This window comes from Diplotaxodon limnothrissa, linkage group LG7, assembly GCF_057381915.1.
Source record: "Diplotaxodon limnothrissa isolate DT_005_m linkage group LG7, D_limnothrissa_male_GT1.1, whole genome shotgun sequence".
NCBI lineage: Eukaryota > Metazoa > Chordata > Actinopteri > Cichliformes > Cichlidae > Diplotaxodon > Diplotaxodon limnothrissa.
The window spans coordinates 49,516,599-49,538,447 of NC_140602.1; the positions used below are offsets into that span (position 1 = coordinate 49,516,599).

The 21,849-nt window shown below is 41.7% G+C and overlaps 2 protein-coding genes across 3 annotated transcripts; one reads left to right on the forward strand and one right to left on the reverse strand.

Moving 5' to 3' along the window:
* Window positions 1-1,288: 1,288 nt before the first annotated feature.
* Window positions 1,289-16,933, reverse strand: fam78ab (family with sequence similarity 78 member Ab). Of its 2 annotated transcripts, none has more exons than XM_085359820.1 (3): window positions 16,657-16,933; window positions 11,154-11,457; window positions 1,289-5,683 (listed from the first exon to the last, which is right to left on the reverse strand). In XM_085359820.1, exons 1-3 carry the CDS (start codon window positions 16,931-16,933, stop codon window positions 5,158-5,160), a joined length of 1,107 nt encoding a protein of 368 aa, XP_085215946.1. In that variant the 3' UTR covers window positions 1,289-5,157. The 2 variants fall into 2 exon arrangements, with proteins under 2 accessions (XP_085215946.1, XP_085215948.1); XM_085359822.1 differs by lacking the exon at window positions 16,657-16,933 and adding an exon at window positions 12,254-12,774.
* On the forward strand, window positions 13,467-21,516 carry LOC146629088 (inactive phospholipid phosphatase 7-like). The gene is made up of 3 exons (XM_085359823.1): window positions 13,467-13,663; window positions 13,843-14,582; window positions 20,561-21,516. Exons 2-3 carry the CDS (start codon window positions 14,108-14,110, stop codon window positions 20,947-20,949), a joined length of 864 nt encoding a protein of 287 aa, XP_085215949.1. The 5' UTR covers window positions 13,467-13,663; window positions 13,843-14,107; the 3' UTR covers window positions 20,950-21,516.
* Window positions 21,517-21,849: the final 333 nt, after the last annotated feature.

The window sequence follows — 21,849 nt, forward strand, 5'->3', positions numbered from 1 at the left end:
TCATGGTAAAAAGTACAAGAAACTACACCCTCTTTGAAGTGAAGGTTTTTACATGTGAGGACTGAATACAAATAATACTAGCAGGTCTTATGATTATGGAAATGCAACCTGAGATGAACTACAAAACTTATGTCATTACTTATTTAACAAAAAATAAATAAATCCTGCAGAAGCATTGCATTACTTTCATAGTAGGGGCCAGGTGCTGCAAATCAAATGCACTTGATTAACTGAACCAGTGTATGCATCTCTATAAAAGCAGAATTTTGGGGACTTTGGAGTATTCAGGAGTGTGTTAACACAATACCAAGGAGGAAAAACATCAGCAATGATCTTGAAGAAATAGTTGTTGGTGCCCATCAATCTTGGAAGGGTTATAAGACCATTTCCAAACAGTTCGACGTCCATCATTCTATAGTGAGGAAGATTATTCACAAGTGGAAAATATTCAAGACACCAAATTTCCCAAGAGATGCAGGCCTCAGTTAGCATCTTAAATGCCGAAGTTCATGACAGCACAATTAGAAAAAGACTGAATACATTTTTTTATTTTTTTTGTTTGGAAGGGTTGCCAGGAAATGATTCGTTCCTCCAAAACAAACCCATCTTACAGCTTATGTTTGCAAAGTTGCATCAAATAAGCTACAAGACTTCTGGAACATTGTTCTCTGAACAAGTGAGGCCAACGTGGAAATGTCTGGTCTTAATCCACAGTACCACGTTTGACACGAAAACAAACCCAGCATATCAGCGCAAAAAAATCAGCGCTATAAAGCACGGTAGTGGAGCGGTGATGATTTGGGCACCTTGCAGTCACTGAGTTGACCATAAACTCCGTAAACCAAAGTATTCTAGAGTCAAATGTGAGGCCGTCTGTCTGGCAGCTAAAGCTTGGCAAACTTACAGCAGAACAAGAATCCCGAACTGCAAAACTATAACAGGGTGGCTTAAAAAAGTCCAGATCTCAACCTGATTGAAATGTTTAAGAAATTTGTATAAAGTGACATTGTGTGATGTGTGTTGTTCATCTCAGGTTGTATTTACCTTATCGTAAGACCTGGTAAGGACCAGATAATCCTTTATTAATTCCTTATATATCAAACTTTAAGGTGTCCTTTCTTTTTACCGTGACTATATAGGATTCCTCACTGAATTAAAATGTATATAAAGATTATAATTTGCAAATAAGTTTTCAACATCTGCAGGTAACGAATAGCACGTGTAAATAAAAAAAAAAGCCAGACTGTGCATAATATTTCTACATTTTATTAGGCATGAAAAAGACCTCTTTATATTATATATATATATTTTTATTTTTATTTTCTGAGGGTTTTTTTCCCCAGTGGTGTGCATTTTCACAGTTTTAAATATTTTACCAGAACTGACCCATTTTCAAGTATTGGTGTAAAAATCAAAGCGGAACAGAAAAAAATTCCCAAAAAACACATTCGGCCTGAACTGTTTCAGTGCTGTATTTCCAGAAAACAAACCAAAAAGAAAGGAGGGACACACTTAGTTGCTCCTATTATCTTTTGGGCTACATTTAAAATGACGACTTATAATCGCTGACACGAGGAGAACAGCACAATGGAGCAGCACCTGTGGAATACTAACTTTCGTGGGGTATGGCCAAAAGTAAAAGCCGGAAAATGAAGGCAGGTGGTCCTGAGTGTGAACTCAATTTGAATTTAGTTCACTAGATAACTAAATAAGGAAATGAAACAAAGCTAGCAGTCCTCACAGGAACTGTAAAGGGTGTGGGTTTAGGAGAGGAAACACTCACTTGGCACAGCCCTACTAGCATGGCTATATTCATAATGTTTCTCTGGAAATACAAACGTGCATTCAATAAAAAAACAACCAAAGAAACAGGTCTGTCACTAAGTGCCAAGAGCTTTTTGAGTTCACATGTCTCTAAAAACAATGCATAGTTTTGGCTTTGTCCAATTTTGGCACCTTTGTTTTTTCACTATTTGTACAGCAAAAGTACAACATTGTGGTTTTGTTTTTCTGTGGCTTAGTCAAGGAAGCACATACAGCATTTTTGAAGTTTCCGCACAAACACAAAACACACATTTTCATCTACACAAAGCTCAAAAGATTGAGACACACACAGAAGACAATTGGTGCCCTTTGCCTTCAGTATTACATAAATGCTGTTGATAGCTGGCAGGCACCCACTTGGTGAGCCCAGTACTTTAATTCTCTCGGATCTTAATACAATACAATTACAATACAATGTTTACATGCTGCGAAGCATTTCCTGTTTTCTAGTAAACAGGCATGCTGCTGAATATGGCTTGTGCATGTGTTCAGACGGTCCACGTGCCGGGCTGATAAATGAGTTCTCACTGCCAATGTGACACTGCTGTGACAAACAGATACCAAGCCAGGCTGGTCCCTTCGCCTCGGGGTGATTTTGTGTGTTTGTGAGGGCAAGCTCATTTTATGACAAGGACACAACCTTCCCTGCCCTCTGCTTATGTGTGTGAGTGAGATGGGTGACTAGAGAGAGAAAGACAGAGGGAGGGTCATGACTCAACAACAGCATAAGCACGAGTGAAACTCCTCATCTTGCCTAAATCCTCCCAGCGGGAATTAAAGCACACGCACACACTGAAAGTCAGTGACTGTGTGTCAGCACTTAATTACATTACACGTGGTCCAACTTGAGTACGATCCACGGTGTCCACCGGTCATCGCGCGGCTTTCCGCGGAGCAGACGGGCCGCTTATTGCCCGAGAGAGGTCGGTGGGTTCGCAGCATGAGCGGCATCACCTTCACTACAAGCCACAAGCTGAAGCAACTTGACATCCAAGTTCTCTGAAAATGCCAGCGTTATTTTTAAGCTGCTGCAAAGATCTAAGTTGGATCCGGTTTGTTGTCACCTTCACATTCAGCGTCCCCCGCTCCCCACCCCTCCACCCAGCCGCCTGCTCTTTGCTCGAGGTAAACGCAGATGTTACCCGTCACCTTAATTAAACTCCACTCCTATGTGGAACAGATCGTGATTATTTACGTTTGTGTGTGCCTGCTTTCTCAGTGAAAGTGGCTGATGTAGGGCCACTGAAGGACCGGACCAAGTCTGGTGGTATACAGCGTATGATGCTTGGACTCTGAAACAGCAGCCCAGTGACCTTTGTGAAATGCACGAGCAGAATCAGACTTGAATGCAGATGATTTCTTTAGTTGGCGCTGAACACACACAGACTGGGGAGGGGCGGAAGGAAATTGCAAGATGCTTCGAACAACTGGAAGTAAAAAACTGTCTACACAACCCATAGTATATTTGGGATACCATTGATAAGTAAATGACCCCTGTCCCCCTCCTCCCTTATTGCCAAATTTAGCCTGTTTCTTCACGCTTTTGCAAGCAGTTTCAGTTCACCACCAAAGCCCTTCTCAAAGATTAGCACTTAAATACGCATCGTTTCATCGACCGTCGATCTTTAGCTGACCAGAGCCACTTCCTTATGTGTGTGTGTGTGTGTGTGGGGGGGGGTCGTGCACCAGCGGTGAAATAAAAAAAACACGGGCCCCACATTTCTGCAGCGAGGAGAGAGCTAAGGAGAAGTGGGTCATCTATATGCCAACTGAGCATCGAACTCGCATGCCTCCTGCTCTGCTTTTGCAGCCTCGACAGCAGATGAAAAAAATAAATAAAAGAGGCAGAGAGGAAGTGAACAAGTGAGCGAGTGGGAGGAGGAGCACTGGTGGTAGATAAAGATTAAAAGTGATTGAGGGTGAGGGACGGGGGAAACAAACAGAAAAATCTGTTAACATAGAAGACAAATGATTGGATTAAATTAGATGGAAGGCAAATTAATGGCAGCAGCAATAAAAATGCGATGACAAAAAGATTGCAGGAGCAAAAAATAAAAGACAGACTGCTGTTTTCATTGACCACTTATTAAAAAATATTTCCCTTCTTATTTATAACAGATATTGATTGCTCAATGTGAGCAATGTGATAAGGAGGAGGCGAGACAGGATGGGTGGAAAAAAAAGATTCGAGAAGGGAAGGAAGTAACAAGGGGCCCTGAGATGGCGTAATATCGAGAAAAGAGAACTTGTTTTCTGCTACTTTGCTAAAACAGTAAAGGTTTGAGTAAAATAAGTGAAATGAGGTCAGCTGTGGAGTTTTTTTTATGCTCAAGTTGTTATTGCATGTTTTTGTGTTTATGTGTGTGTGCTGAGGGCTGCTGATGAGACTCGCCTCTCTGTATGTCCATCTGCACAGAGCATCTCCTCTCTTGCATAAAGCACTTGAAACACAGCTCAGCTAGTTAGCTCAGTTGTGTAACTGTGTCTGTGCATAATGCCAGTTGCGTTTGTTAAGACAATAGATTCAGCAGGTAAATGAAACCCAGAAGCCAAGATCTGAAACCCGAGTTTTTCCTCAGTGCTGTGGTTCCTGTCCTAAACCCACACGTGCCAGCGCCAACAGTCTGGAAGGAACGGGCATGAGTTTACCACATACTGCATTGCACTTTGTTTAAGGCTAAGAAGTTCGCAGTGGAAAGCAATGTAATGTAAGGCAGCATGGATTGAATGTCTTGCATGTTTTTTTTTTTCTTTAAAAAGTACTAAAATCTAGTATGTCACCCAATGCAATGTGTCATGTAGAGAACACAGCAATAACATCAAATACAATTAAATACGCTTCTCTTCCAGTCCATAAATTAAAAAAACAAAACAAAACACAACTGATGCTTGTTCATGACCTTTGTGCATATCCACCTGCACACGCACGGTCATAGAAAAACTTCAATCTGCCCTGGACTCCCAAACCCTACGTCGGTTGGCTCAAACAATTATACAGTACTGTAAAAAAACAAAACAAATGCTCTCTTTCGTTTTTGCAGTTTAGCACAGTGAGACCCGACCAAGTCTGAAGGTAGAATAGTTGCATTTTCTCCGGTTTCAAAAGTGCCTTTAGAAAGTGTTCCATCCCGTAGCTCAAAGCAACAGCTGGTCTTTTGTTTTGTTTTCTGAGAGCTGGTTTCATTTTCAAACATGAGAGAATATAGAGACAGAAAAAAAGAAGAGTTAAAGCAGTGAGAGCTGGTGAGGAGCAGGAGTAAAAGAAAGAAACTAAAGAAGATGATACTGTTAAGGTATCCAAGGCCAGTCAGTGAAAGTCAGAGGGAAAACAGGTCAGTATTTAGGTGGGATGACCACCACAGGGTCACCAGTCTTTGGCCGCCACATCAGCACCTGGGCGTCGTTGGCATTGGGCTTGACCATGGCGTTGGGGGGGATGGGCTCATTCTTTCCCAGAATCTGTGGCTGTACCTGGGCCACGGGCTCTTTCAGAACGGCCCTTTGACCCAGCGGCTTCTCCGGGTCCACTTTTATGTCAAGCCGCATCCTCCAGCGGATCGTCTGCAGGACCAGCGTCTCTGAGGTGGCCTGATTGATGGCCACGAGCCAAGTCGTGAAGCTCTGGTCGCGGAAGATGCTGCTGAGCTGAGGCACATTGCTGTCGCTGACGGGCACTCCCCAAGTCACGCTGGGGTAAAAATTGTCATTCATACTGACTACGAATTTGCTGTCCTTCTTGGTGGGGCCTATGACGGTGCAGGTTTCAGTAGTGTTTCCGTACCACGGGTAGTTGACGCCGTCTGAGTCGCTGATGGCCTGGATCTTGCCGTCACGTAGATCAGGGAGTTCCCAACTTGACCTGGAAGTTGAAAGGAAGCACAGATGAGGATTCACAGACACTGATCCTTTATTTAAAATCATTTGTTTTTGAAGGGAAAACTGGATGTAAGCACATGTAAAATGTTATATAATAATGCTTAACAGGGTATGAAAGACGCAGCACAGTAATCTGACCTTTTATCTTAGGTCATTTGACCCCTTTAAAACACTGATAAAAATGATGAAGAACAGTAAATACATAATAAATGGAACCACAAGTGTGGCCTCCTCAGTTGATAGATTTTTCGGTCTATCTACCAAACACAGGTCAGGAACAGTAAATTGGATCAAAGTCTCACAGTTGGATGCTTCCAGCAGTAACGTCCTGCTGAGCTGGAACCCAATACAGTGATGAAATATTTTGACATGCACAGCGGGCGACACCGAACGACTTAAGCGACCCTGCACCTCTGCTCTGTCCACCTATCGACTTTCCGCCCGCAGCAGGAAAAAGATTACCTTTCGTTCAAAGAAACCGAGGCTCAGCAGAACAGAGATAACAGTGCGATCACCAGCCCGCATGACTTACTAGCCTGCTACGCCTGGCCTCACATTGTGATTTATGAATTCACCCAGGGGGGTTGGTGAGATTAGCATGTCAGGCATGCTAATAGCAGGCCCGTGTGTGTCTGTGTGCAAATGTGCATTTCTGCTCTGAAGGATCCCTTCATCCTCTAATACGATGCCTCCCAAACATTTTGTAGCAACTCTCCATTTTGTCATGAACTCACACATTTCCTCAATTCAAATTATTTGACACCTTCTGTTGAAAATTCTTCCAATTCATCATTTATGACTGTATGATTTACGGTAAACCTCAAGCTTGTGTTTCATTGAGTGTAAAAAGAGCACATGTATCGGAGGAGGATTAACCTAGAGCTGCGGGCTCATCTACACGCTGAGGAACTTTGATCACGCCTGGGGAAAGCACTGCAGAGATAGGGCTTACTTCCTGTTTGCGCCTTCACTGCCTGCTTTGTCACAAGCAAATGGCCTCCCATAGGTCGTGTTTGTGACACAACCGCAGACACGCTAAAATGATTCACCCACTCTTTTTTTTCTTCATTCTTTTTTAAAGAGCTGCTAGGCCATTTTTTACACCGTGACTTGTGAGCATGTCAGTTTCTGTATAATGTTAAGTGTGCAAGACCATAGATACAAATATCTAAATTATCATCTATATTTGGAAAGCAGAAAAGTTTTAACATGTAACTCTCAGAGTTAGCGTGAATAAAGACAGACTCTGTTTCCCAGACATAGATTGAGATGAGTGTTAGACTAAAAACTTCGTTTCAAAGGAGAAGCTCGCTGGATTTAAACGTTCAGTCTAGCCTTAGGCCTAATCCATGTCTGAGAAAATGGCTAAAAAGGTGTAAATGGCTAAAAGTATTACAGAAATACTGAATGCGTGGTGATAGAAGGGCAATAAAAAAAACTTTTAAAGAAATGGATCAGTGGAAAATTGAGCAACTTGACCAAGATACTGAGTTTAACTGTATGACAAATTCTTTGCAAAAACCCCCACTTTGAGTATGCAGTAAATGACATCTGGTTTATTCACCTCTAATGAATGAATTGTGTGATGTTACAGAAGAGGTAGTTTAGCTCATGTGGCAAGTCTTAAAAAAACCTGTAACCGCTGCTGTCACAAAGATAGTTGTGATTCCCTCTCACCTAGAATTCTTCCGGTCTTAGGCCTCGTACGCTGCATGTCAAAACTGAAAGCTGCCTACCAAAATGTGTTCTAAATAAGAATCTATTTAAAACTGAATTATATATGAAAAGTTGAAGCTTTATGCCGAAAGAAAGGATTTTAAATAAGCTTTTTTGAGGATTTGTCCATGCACTGAAAAGGTCTCATCACAACTGCGAACAAAAGCAAGCAGTGGAATTGCTTATTTCCTGTTTTTGCACCTTTGCTCTCACACTCGTTTGCATGTTGCGGGCAAATAGTTTGGAAAGCAGTCTGTTTGATTTTTTAAAAAGAAAGAAAGAAATGATAAAGACGCCCAGGAAATGCTTCTTTTCCCCCCCTCCCCCACGGAGACTGAAGACTAGGAACAAAAGTAAAGACAACAGTGTGTCAGAGCAATCAACAAGATAATTGCATCATCGAGCTTCACCGTTTTCTGTGAAAATAAATGTTCCTCCCATGACTGTTATGTTCTATATTCAACAGGGATACGATTTCTTTCAAGACGTAGCTATAATAAATTGGATTTTTTTTTTGTTTTCTTTGTGCATGTCTGTTATGTTTTTTTTCTGAATACACACAAACTGTTCAAACTCGATAAACTGCACCTCGTTAAAAGCCCATGGGTGCACGGGGGAGAAGAAGTGATGGATGCAAACAGAATCCCGAGCACATCATCCAAAGCCAGCAGAGAAATCAGCAGCATTACCATCCTCGGCTGTTCTGTCCAATTACAGTACACTGAAGTTTTATTAGCATCAAAGGAGCTACTTAGTATGAGAGTCTCAGCAGCGGTAGCAGACTCATCTCTTACAACCTAAGTGTGCCTTTAAAAATGTACATAAGGAATAGCCTTTTCTTTCATTGTTTGTCTTTGCAGGAAAGAAATGCTTAGCGTTCCTAACACTGGACAATGATTTAAAGTCAATGTTCGAATGCACGAGATTCAAGGATTTTCCCTCTGTAAACACTGCTGTACATCTGGGTGCGCACATTCTAACACCCCTATATACAGCGCAGTGCTATATATACATATACCATATCTGTTACAGTCATGTAGGGTAATTCAAGTCAAGAGTGCATTTACTACACACTCACTGGCCACTTCATCAGGTACACCAGTTCAACTGATCATTAACGCAAATATCTAACAGTTAACCACACAGAACCAACTCTGTGTTTTTAGGTGCGTAGACATGGTCAACACAATCTGCTAAAGTTCAAAGTGAGCAACAGAAAGAGAAAGAAAAGTGATTTAAGTCACGTTGAAGACTTTAAACATGGCATGGTTGTTGGTGCCAGATGGGCTGGTCTGAGGATTTATTGATAATGGTCTGAGAAAAAAAGGAAAAGCAGTGAGCGAACTTGTCTCTTTGATTCCAGAGTTTGGAAGAATAGCCAGACTGCTTTGAGCTGATAGGAAGGCCATAGTAAATGAAATAACCACTTGATACAATCATGGTTTGCAGAAGAGCATCTCTTAATGCACAACAGGTTGAACATGGACAGCAATGGGTTACAGCAGCCAAGACCACACCAGGTGCCATTCCTGTTAACTTCTAACTGAGGCTCACCAAAACTGGACAATAGAAGATTGGAGAAACATTGCCTGAACTGATGAGCCTCGATTTCTTTGCAACATTTGGGTAGGAGGGTCAGAATTTGAATCCAATCCAATCCTAAAGGCAAAATGCGTCCAAGCTGGTACTAGCATAGTAGAACTAATGAAATGGTTGTGAGTGTACCCTTATGTGGTTTCTGAGAAGACTAAAAAATGTGGTAAGTGGAATTATATATAGTCATGATATCAGACATTACCAGTAATGTCAAAAACAAAATTTACCAAAATGATATTATCTCAACAGCTATGGAAAATTTGAGAAAAGCATAATGCCATCAGTTTGTCTTCAGCGTCATTTATTTTGTTTTCTGTCTGTTTCGGGAACGTGGCGTTGGTGACAGCGAGCTTATAGTGTCTATGTTTTTGTCTTTTTATGGTGGGAGGTGACAAACACAGGGGTACAATACCACCACTTATATGCTGCGTAACCAGATAGTTACAGGTGCTAGTTTAAATGATCATACATGTATTTGCATTTCATCTATGTTTCATTCTCATTACTGGTGTATTGCGAAAAACGTCTTTTTCAAGTTCAGCATTTTTAAATGCATGCATGGTTTTGAATGTGGGTTTTCTTCTCAGCATGTATTTGTATACCATTATCTAAAAAAAAAAAAAAGAACTTGACAAAAGATGGAAAGTGTAAAATCTAGCCAGATAAAAGGGCCAATAAGACCCAGTCCCTCTCTCTGTGTCATACAGGCCCATACTGGGGTGTGGGGTGTCCAGGACGGGACTCTAATCTTAGTCGTGCAGCACCCAAACATCCTCTGCTGCCGTGTCTACAGATAAAGCACACGGATCAACTTGCGTTTGCCTATCACATGATACAAGACAAACCCTACGTATGTAAACACTCGTTCTGAGAAATAAAGGAAATTAGATTAGATTAGATAGAACTTTATTAATTAAAGAGCGAGCGAGACCTTTTTATAGTCCCTGGGTGAGATGAGCACAGTTAAAAGCAGCATTTGTTCATGTTTGCTTTATTAATAACGACTGATGAAAAAATAACTCCACTCCAAGGAGGGGGCATCAGAAAGGTTACAGCAACTATTATTTCTCATCAGTGTCCCGCACTCAAACACGTGTAAGCTCTTGAAGGTGTTTGCAGCCTGCAAGCATATGCTTAAAGCCCATGTGTTGTGGGGACAGTCAAGCTATTGATTATTAAAACACACTCACAGTTATCTTTTAAGTTCTTTAAAACTGATGCTAATATGTGACGTTCCGCTTGCATGACACACACGTGTGCCCTTGCTGAACTGGGAGAACCACATGCAACCGTAGGCTAGTTTCACTACTGTGAAATATTTCCTCTAAGAAGTAATTTTAGCATTATTTGCAATATAAACCAGAAACTGAGATATTCTTACAATTTAAACCATAAATTACACAGGAATTAAGGTTCTGGCTCTGTTGGGTGGCTGGCACTGACTCTTTCTGCTACTCGTCTTTGCCCGTACTTAAAGAACTCAAGCTCATTTGCTTATGTTAAACTTGTTAAACCTTTTACCTAGACGTCCTTTCAGTAACTGTTCCTGGCAGATTTTTTGATCCAATTAAAGTCTTCCTACTTGGACTCTTCACATTTTCAAGATGTAAGCACTCCCAAAAAGTTGTTATAACAGTGTCAGCTTTAAGTCTCTTAAATTTTAACTTCTCTTTGTCACATCTGTGAGCTAAATAGTTTCAAGTTCTGAGCTTTTGCTCAGAACTTGCTCAGAACTAAGACAAGTAGTGAAGCTGTGATTGTTTCCCTGTGTTGGGGTCGTACATTAGAAAGCACATTTAGTTCCTTAACATTTGTGAGCATTAGATACTTTCTTTGGGGTTTGTCGTGGATTAAATCTAGAATGGCAAAATAATCTGAATAGTTTTTGGAAACCAAGCTCACAGTTGGCTAACTGGAATAAAATTCATTTAATTAAAAGTAGAAGAGCCAATATTGACCAAAAGTGTCAATAGCAAAAAATGCCACTTGCAAACTAACTCAAATGACATATTTATTCATCAGCTGGAATGATGTCAAAGGTGATTTTTCTTTTTTTCATATTTGAATCTCATCCACATGCGTTCAACGCGCTGTCATCCCTTACACCTGACCAAGCAACAACAAGACCCGAGGATACTCACATTCCTTTGTCCCCATACGTGTTAAAGAACTCCATGTGGTTGCAGGCTTGGATCCAGCCGATGGTCCACGTCTCCTTAGCTGCTACTGGTGGCACCAGTATTCGGGCGTTCGCTCGAAAGTGCGGCGTCCGGTAGCGCAAGACCACGCCGGATGTCTCGTCGATGCTGGTGGGGTTGGAGTCGATAGTCGCGTTCAGCTCCAGGATGACGATGCTGTCTCGGAAACTCTTGGGCTTACATCTGATACTCTGGATGCAGCCCATTGCATTAAATAGCAACACAGTCCACAAGAACGTCCAGCAGTCTGGAGGAAAGGAAAGACGCATGGAAACAAGCAAACGATCACCACAGTTGGTTCCACATCATGTTTCCCCAACAGAGAGAAGAAAAAATGGTTTACCAGCACAAAGAAAGTATTTATATGAAGCAATGTTTCTCACGAAAAGCCATGCATTCTTTTTCTTTTATCCAAAACTACAAAAGAAGGCAGGCCTAGAAAATCTTCACAACAGAGCGAATGCTTCCCAGTGCGTGAACGCAGCTTCACCAAAACAGGCTCTGGCACCAGAAATGTTCTTATCCGAGCGCAGATGTTTTCATGCTGCCAAAGTTACAAGACACTGCCACACAAAGTTCTGGCCTTTGGGCAAAGTGGGTCCATTTGGAAAGGTTCGTGGCATGTATGAGCTAAATAATTAACACACGCAAAAAAAAAAAAACTACTTGTGTTACAGCTTGGCATCAGATTCTCCTTTGCGTGTGCACTCAAAAGATATAACCCTGTGACTGCGTCCAGCTGGTGACGAGAATCCTAATCACAAATATTGGAGGTTTTCAAGAGTGGACGCCCACAGTTTAAAATGCCTCTAGTGTAACGCGGAGCAGCCGAAAGTCCGTTTAACAAAAGCGTAAAATGTTCCACCAAACTTAAAATATTGGCTTCAGTTTCTCATAAGGAAAAGTACCATTGAACGCTACATCTGCGAAACAGAGGTTCTGGCAGTACAATTACGAACTGAGGTCTGTTTTTTTCTTTCCCGTTTTTAAAGCCGACAAAGCAACATGCAAAAAAAAAAAAAAGAAGAAGAAAGAAAGTCTACCTATAAAACAATTCACTGGAAAGTCTCCACTGAATTGTTTGGGGCGAAATCCTGGAGAAATTCAGCGTAAACGGCGGCTCGCACAGTTCTCCGGTCACAGAGGTAATTCCGTTATCTCCTTCCACAACCGATCCCGTTATTTATTTCTTCGTCCCATTCTCTCCCTTTTCCTTCCAATTGCAAACAATTTCAGCGTCCCGTTAACAGAGGTAGCATTTCTCCGAGCGCTGACAGTCTGGTCGAGTTTGAGACTGAGCACCGCAACATCCAAAAGGACGGCGCCGGGTCAACTTTTGCGACCATTCCACGGGATCAGGTGTCAAACTGAATAAAAAATAATAATAATAATATATAGATACAAAATATGTATAATGCAGCTCTGATGGAAGAAATTCCAACTGTTACATAGTTCGACCGAGCGGACAGCTGCAGTGCTCCGAGAGATGGGCTGCAGTTCAGCCTAAATTCCTGCACAAGCTGTCATTTCTCCGCGCTCGTCCCATCTCTGCCTCGGCAGGTTCACCCCGACACGCATTGGTCTATCTGAGCTGCCTGGGAAGCAGCTTTTAGTAGTCTTCCTGACGACACTTCCGCTCTGCGAGTGTTGCAAGCATGCTGGGAAATGGAGGCTAAAGGTCCCTCATTTTGAGAAGGTTATAATTATAACTGATAACATATAATTAGTAAGTGATTTTTGAGAGCCTAAAAGAGCCCCCACAGGTAACTTAAGACGCGTGTCCGCTCTCTTTGGGTGGTATTGAAAATTTGGACACAGACAAATGAAATCATCTTTGTGGGGTTTTTGGAAATGTCTTTCCACTGACTAATCAGTGGATCACAGTCAGCTTTAAATAAATTATAAATGATTGATAAATTTTGATTTATTTATGTATTTTGCTGTAGTGTGGCAGTAGCAGACAACAAATGGTCTGATCGGTGCGATAAATTCTGTAAAAATGTAGGTTGTGTGCTCATCGCTTTTTCTTTTCTTTTCTTTTCTTTTCTCTTTTTTTTTTTTAACCATTTCTGAACATTTGAAATTGTTTCCGTGGCCCTCCATAAGCCCTGCCCCCTGTCTTTGTGTGTAATAAAGCCGAATGCGGGGTTTCTGTGAGTCCTGGCGCTGTCTGTTTAAGCACCTTGGAGAACTCCGCTGTTGGCGCTGGAGCGCAGCGCCCAGGCTGAATCGGGAATCGTGCGTAAGCTACGTCAAATCCGCCAGGAACAATCAAACGCTACACTGCCTGCGCTGCGCTGCCTTGTCTTTTCCCTTTTCTTGTCGACGGTTTGGTGATTGTCAACTTTCCTCTGATTTTGCGCGGATCGCTTTATATACGTGAACGTCCTCTCTGTATATCGGAGAGGATTTAGAGAGATGTGCGCGCTCCCGTGCTCTCCCTTCTTCGCTCGGTAAGATGACAACGCCGTGTCTTTCGTAGTCTCTTTACACAGTGTTTTTCTTTCTTCTTTTGTTTTAAATTTGCACTGAGCTTGATTTCCACCAAAAGCACGCGCAGTGAGGCACCTGTTAGTGGTGTATCGGTGCGTAACGAAATGTTCATGTTGTAATTTTTATCTCCGTGCTTTAGATCGTGTTTCTCTGGATTGGACGGAGCAGATGCTATTCAATACACTCTTCCTCCCCGCATGGCATAAACACCACAGACAACGTGCATTCCAGCGTGTCTAAATATATCTATTAAGGCCACAGGAGGTGGGGGAGGAGTGGTGTAGGGAGGGGAGGGGGGTTTATCCTGGGACATTTCACTGTCTTGCACCACTTGCATTATCTTCTGGAGATTGGCAATCGGTTATTATAGCCACAGAAGAAAACTTGGCCCCAACACCCCCAGTATGCCCTCCAGTGTGAGATCCAGGGCGCGGGAGAGAAACAGCGTCCTGGGCAGACCTGAGTTTATGTCCCTCAACCATCAGCCCCTCTGTAGCGGCGGGGCCCCCGCTGAGAGCCGAGGCAGCTCAAGGCGACTGGGTCAAATCAAGCACCAAACAAGTCAGCAGAGTGAAGAACCTACCGACAGAGGCAGCAGGGACAGAAGAGAGTCCACCAAAATGCCAGAGGAAGACTGCATGCAGCTGAACCCTTCCTTCAAAGGAATAGCAATGAACTCCCTGCTTGCCATTGACATCTGCCTGTCCAAGCGCATGGGGGTGTGCGCCTACACGTCGTCCTCCTGGGGAGGCTGCCGCTCCATGGTTGCCCTGTTGGCTCTCACGGGGCATGGCATCACGTGGATCATTGGCACTATCGTGTGTCTCACACGGAGTAATACCCTGGCTGGACAGGAGGTCCTAGTCAACCTGCTGCTGGGTAAATGCCACACCACACTCACCAACCTCTGTCGTTCAGTACCCAAAATGCACCACGCAGCCATACCTGGCACCCACAGTGACACAGTGTCTTTCCCGCTTCTGTCCTTCTCACACTTGAAACCAGCCAGCTGTGCCAGAAATGAGCTTGCCAAATGAGTTTCAGTGTATTCGGCCTCCCAGTGCAGGGGTTTATTGACAAACAAGTGTGGGTGACATTTTCTGAAGGCACATTTCACAAGTGTTTATAGACTGATTCACGTCTGCTTAATATTACTTGAACTGCTGCTTTTATAGTAGAGCAATGAGAATCTCAACATTTGATACCTTTTCCCAGTTATCAATAAGCAACAGAGAGGAAAACCTGCAAATTCAGAAAGAAAAAGACAAAATATCACCTAGTCTCAGTTTTTTTTTTTAGTGAAGTCACAACTGCGTATTGAGGTTCCTATGCAGGCAATGTAACCTTTATCATTTTCTCATCTAGTAAATCTTCAGTTTTCCGGTTTGGATTTAACTTTCAAGTATATTCGAATCAAACTGGTAACACAGCACAGTCTAATACTGTCAAAGCAGTCAATCATTCAAGCAAAAGTTGTCTTTTGCAGTACGTTTCTGTCAAATTGTATCACTCAGTGATGATTACTCAGAACCTTCTGAACCGTCTTCATTAAAACATATGAATCTGAAATCTGTGGGCAAGATTCTTTCCACTGCAGGTTTTCTGGTTCCTATTTGTACTCTGTTTGTAGTTCGAGTAGACTAATCAACTGACCAACCACGTCTGAGGTGCCTCTGATTGCATATAGAGTTAAACTGTATGTGGCAAGAGCAAAAGAGAGACTTCATCTGCTGAAACTCAACCTGGAAACTTCCTTTCTTTGATCTGTCTGCATTCGTTGGAACAGGAAGTAGACAGGAAGTTCTTGTTGTACTGAAAGCCCGGACAAATTGACCCATGCCCCCAAAGGCAAAATCAGCAGTCATACATAACAATAACAACTTTATATGTATAGCACTTTTTAAAACAAACAGTTACAAAGTGCTTCACAATTTGGATAAAAACACTTAAAAAAGTCTAAATGGTTACACATGTAAACACAGAGTCAAGCCCACAGGCTTTCATTCATTCCTACATACACACATGTTAGCAGAACAGAAGGTCACAGATAATGGGCAGAAGATTAAAGATCTGCAGTTAAGAAGGGCAGTAACTGCTGGACTTAGAGGCTTTGAGGGCTGTGATTTAGAGGGCAAAGGAATTAGATGATTAAGTCCGGAAGTAGAAATTTGATGAAAATGAGACAGTTTGCTTCTGTGCCTTTATAATTACAGGGATTGGTAAAAAAAACAGCAGCATCAGTGAAATATGAGGTTGGTGAAATACTATAACTGGGTCTTTTTGTTTTAAATTGTGATCTTGGTTTATTAAAACGGATAATGGGCATTATGAACACAGGAGGGCAATCTGGCATACTCAGTTGGTGAGGCCTGAAAGGGGAGCTGCTAAATAAAACACAACTAATCATTACCAGACTAGCTGCTGTCATGCCAAAAAGTGATTTCTGTTTCTGTGTTTTTCATGTGTAATATTGTTGTTTATAATGGCAAATAGGCTGTAGTGAACAAGATTAAGAAAGAGGTTATATATAAAATTAAAAAACTGCCTGTTTTGAAAGCGTCTTTATGATTCTGACATGACATTATAATCTATCCAGTCCTTTTTCGCTAATTAGAAAATCTTTATGGAACTATTATCTTATATTTGTTGCCCTCTTGGCCGGCTCACTCTTGAAAGGGACATTTCTAACGCCAGTGAAACTTTTAACCCGGATAAATGCAGGATAGAAAAAAGTCACTTTGCCAAAAGCTGATTGCAGCTTCTGTCTTGTGACAGGAATTTGCTCTGTGACCCAAAATAACTTTATATGTTAGACAGATTATATACCAACAAGTCATTTACAACAATTTAAATACTTTTCTTTTCTTTTTTTTGCCAAATTGGGGAAAATCAGTTTTTGGCATGACAGATTAAGGCTGTTTGTTCTTACGCAAGAGAAGTGCATAGTCCTTACTTTGTGCCCAGAAAGGAGAATGCTGTAACTGTAGCATCCTACGCTGGGATGAGGTCCGTTTATTTGGCTTCATGATGGGGTTGCCGGCCGCTCTGGTGTCATCAGCCACCAGTGGTGGAAAAGCTGCAGTGTTATCAGGCATTGTTTCTGGGTCCACACCCGCTTGGCCGTCCACATGGAGTAAGTTGTCATCAGGCATTGCTGTGTAGCAGCTGGAGAGGTTCAGGCTGGGTGGAGAAACAGCACCACTCTGATCCCTCAGGCAGCTATGGACCATCACTTCAGCCCGGGACGACTGATGGGTAGATATCGAGCAGGAGGAGGGCTGAGGACAGTGACAGTGTCCCACAGCACAGTGTCCTGGCTGCATTGAGTGAAGCAGACTTTTTAGTTTGACCATGCGTCACATCTATGAAGCTGGACAACAGTGAGTCCTTCACATTAAGTTCTTTCAATTCGAGACCCTTCAAATATCCTCTTTTGAAGTTTTTATTTGTGTTCATGAGCAGTTTATCAATGTTTCCAATCAGGGTTGTCATGGTACAGTGGAACAGTATGTACAAACAATGCAAAGGCCCAGGTTCCTAAGAATGGGTTCACACGTTGCTCTTACAAGTCCTGTTACTGACTCAGTACTGGGTTATTGTTTCCATCAGTAACTACATAAAGCTTTACTACAGCACATTTAATATTATCCTGCAGCAAAATTTTGATCTCACTACATCAGATCAGAATTTTCTGAAAGTCTGGGGGACCTGTGTGTATGCTTGTTCATGTGCAGGCATGCACACATAAACACAGTCCCAAACACAGATTAAAGACCAAACAGAAACACAAATCTTGTGTAGCTGTAGCTGCATTGAGCTCTGAGTGGGAGCTATTAAATCTCTGGATTTGGGACACTGTTGAATTGTGTTTGGGACTTTTTTTTTGCCCTAAGTGCTTGCTCAATATTTGTTGGTTGCAGGATAATTTCTGGTCTGTTGAAGTCTGTCAGGAGAAAATATCCCAACATGGTCAACAGAGGGAAGAGGAATTAATGTTAAATACTCGCTGAAAGTATATTTTGTTTTTATCTATCGGGGAAACTAATCAGCCATGACTGGTCTGTCGGGATTAGTTTGATTCAGCCCACTGTTGCAAACACGTGGTGCTGTGCAGCGTAGAAATGTTTCTCCTTTAGGTTTTAAGTTGTTTTACTCGCACGCAACCTGGGACCTTCTCAAAGACTATTAAACATGTCAGAGACGTGTCTTAGCTGTGGAGGGGATGTTCCTATTTTTATCAGGTGTGGTTTGTGTGTGTGTGTGCGGCTTTGTTTCTACTTTTAAAGTACTCAAGTTTATTTCATGTTATATTATCATCTATATGGTTCTGTTAAGCATGCAGGTAAGATTGCAACATTATTGTCAGCATCCATTTCGCTGCTATTACAAGGATGAATGAGAGAGAGTCCGGTGTGCTCTGAATAACCATCTCTCTGTGCCGAGGCCTGTGTGCAGGGTGACAGTAACAAACAGACAGGATTAGGTCATGCTCACCCAGCTGTTGTCTCTAATTAATTTTTCATCATGCTTGATGGAACAGATAGCTCAGTATTAAGCTTTATGTTTCAAGGGGCTTACCTGTGTAGCCCTCCTTCCCTTCTTTTTGTCTTTTGAGAAGCAATAAATGAATGGTGTTTTTTGATGTTAAACACATATAGACAAAGCATTTGTGAAGTATCTCAGTGTTGCAGCGCAGGGTATGTCTGTTTGAGATGAAAATATGAGATATCGCTGGTTTTCACAACAGAAATTTCAACAATCTTTCCACTTTTAGCTGTTTAGGTGGATTCCCCAAAGCTTTTAGTTTGATTACCAGCTCGACTTTCACTATATGTCACCCCCCTGCTCCTTTGTTCTTGTATTTCGTGTCTTTCTCGCATTGTACTTTCCAATAATGGCAAAAATGGCACAAAAAACATTGTGCCTCCATGCCGCCCCCTCCAATACAAAAAACCTTATATAAATACATGTAACCTCCCTTGTTGAAAAGTAAATGTGAACAACAGCAAACATAGAAAAATGGCTTGCTGTGGTCATTACTGTGTTTTACATCTATGTAGAGTATATAGAGCAGGACTATAAGTGCATGTGAGCTGACTAACCACAGTGTGTATGTTAGAATACGCGACAGACTGACTACTCCTTCTGTTTCTCAGCAGCGCGTAGCAGCCTGACCTACTGTCTGCTCACGCCTGCTACACTTCCTAGAATCGGAGTTTCCACCCTCAAACGGCAAATCTAAGTTCATCACCTCAAATCTTAGATGACGTACTTCTGAAAACGAACCACAATGCTGACCGCAGGTTTGCAGACAATCTTTCACGGCAGGAGCACAGAGAAAATCTTAGTTTGTCTGCAGTGACAGCAAACCTTAGAGAACCTCAGTCGCAAAGAGACTTGTGCTTACAGCCGATACAATGCGTCACCGTTTGGCTACAAGCACCGTCCCCGTCTGCTGAGATGGCACAATGGGGCCGTGCAGCAAAGACCCCAAATGTCCTTCCATTGCACCTCTACTCAATATCAGTTGGCATCTTATGCCTCATTTTATTTTAACTATAACAAAATTTTACCTCCCAATTGGTGATATTTCCAAGTTGTAGGCCTTTGAGGTACTTTTTTTTCTCTATAACCAACACTAAGTGTCAGTATTATGGGATATATTATTGCTTCATTAACAAAATGATGACACCAATTTGATGTCTGTGACATAGAATCAAGCATTGGTACTGTGGATGTTTTAGTGCGGCTGCTTATGAAAGGTCTCCTCTTTTTTTTATCTGCATTTTGATTCCAGGCTCATCTTCAATCTGTCAAATGATTTTCTGTCATATTTTAACACTCATCGTTGGTGTTCTGTGTAAGAGCTGGGAATCATCACACTGATCAAACATCTTTAGTCAGTGGATGAGCCAGCAGACGAGGTCCTAGCAACTGGAATTCCCCCTTCTAAAGTTCAGAAAATTCAGTAAAAGAGACCTGTTATTTTACGCCAAAACAAATCTGTAACAAGCCCAAAAAGCAATGAAGCCACAAATTGCAAATAGACCGTGTGAGACCCTGTAGGGCTTGTAACTGGGAAAAAATTCACTGTATGAGTGTAAAATTTAAACAGACTAAATTCACTGTGCAGAACAATTCGTCTGATTCTGAGAGAACTTTTTCAGATTTAGTTGATTTTATATGCATGGACACATTGTATTGCCTTTAATGAGCTGAGATTGATTTTGAAAGAACAGTCCCTTTAGGATAGCAAGTATTAGAGCAGTATAACTAGTACCTCACACACTTGACAGTTACTTAGCGTAGGCTTGGTTTAGTGAGTGTGAAGATGGCTTTAAATGGCTTTATTGATGGTCAGAGTAGAAATATTTTTGAGGAGTGCTGTGGAGTTATAAAAGGCGTCTCCGAATGTCTGGTCATGTGAAGCAAATGTTACTCGCTGGTTAGTACTAGTCACCGAAATATCTACTTACACATTTACTACAGTTGTTCTGTTTTATGTGAAGACTAACAAATGGACCAATAGTTTTATAAAACTGATTATTGAGTTGATGTCCATTTGATTTTTTTTAAAAGCTACATCCATCCCCATTAATCATCTCACACCTTAGAGATGTCCAGTTAGGGGAGACAAAGTAAAACCACTCACAGTGGTTGTTTTTCCACAAAATGATCACATTTACCTTAAAATCAATGTACATATCACCAGTAACACCTCTATACTTCTCTGAATATGGTTTCAAGCGATGATCTTTTACTTGTACCATGATTCAAGTCAGGTACTCCTTTAACCATTTTCTTTGACTTTCACTGCATATTCATACTAACTGTCTGCTTTCTTTATTTCATGATAGCCCTCATCCTTGACGTGATGACCGTGGCTGGAGTCCAGAGATTGGTGAAACGGAGAGGACCCTGGGAGATGACACCGAGCTTCCTGGACTGCATCGCCATGGACGTGTACTCTTTCCCCGCTGCCCACGCCAGCCGAGCTGCCATGGTCTCCAAGTTCTTGCTGTCCCACTTGGTGCTGGCTGTGCCGCTTCGCATCCTGTTGGTGCTGTGGGCCTTCCTAGTGGGCATGTCCCGGGTGCTCTTGGGCAAGCACCACCTAACAGATATGGTGTGCGGCTTTGCGCTTGGCATGCTCCATTTTAGCCTAATGGAGACGGTGTGGCTCTCATCAAACACCTGTCAGACTCTTATTTCCATAAGCACGCTGAGCTGGAGCCCCTTTTTCTGAGCTTTTTACTAGCACACATGGCTTGTTTAACCTTGCAATATCAAACACACAGACGGGTGACGAATTAAAGGAAACACTTGGTGCCAGAACAGCCTTATTGCACCTCGGCTTTGTTTCAACAAGACTTGCATTCTTCTGTTCATGATGAAGGCTCAAGTCTTTGGGGTTTTCCTTTAAATTGTCACCTATGCGTTGGTTAAAGTTGCAAAGCAGGTTTTCGTTGCAGGCTGCAAGCAGGAACCCACTAATATTTGGATCCAGATGCTGACTTGCATGCAATTCCTAAACCAGGAAGCTCGCAAGACCTTCATAACGCTTTACAAGTTCTAGTATGACACTGCTTCATAGTTTTAACAAAACACTAACAGCCACAAGCAAAATAAAATATCTGCAGACTGGCTACAGGTTTTCTTGAAAGTGTACATGAAGGAAAAGTGGTTTGGATTTTTTCAAAAGACTTTCATTCATATTCATTTATTATTTAACTTCTATCAAGGACACCAAACTCCATTGGATCTCATTTTTTCTCTCTTTTATTTTAGGAGAGTTAAACACAGAAGCCACAACTGAACACTGAAATTTGGAGTTATATTGTTGTATGTAACATTCAAGTATATATGAAAGTAAGGCAGTTTGGATAGTCTACATTTCTTATTTCTTTTGCTCATATGTTTATCATATTTGAAGTTTTTTTTAATTAATCTGTTTATGTACAAGAATTTTTTTTCTTACCCTTTCAAGTTTAATTTCTATCAATGTGCCATTTGTGATTTAATGAGTTTAAATCATTTTTAAAGCTAATATTTCTCCACAGCACTTTCATTAATGATTCATTAAAATCTCTAAATTAGCTGATCATAAACTGTTTATGGCAGTGAAACTATTTCTATGCCTCACTAA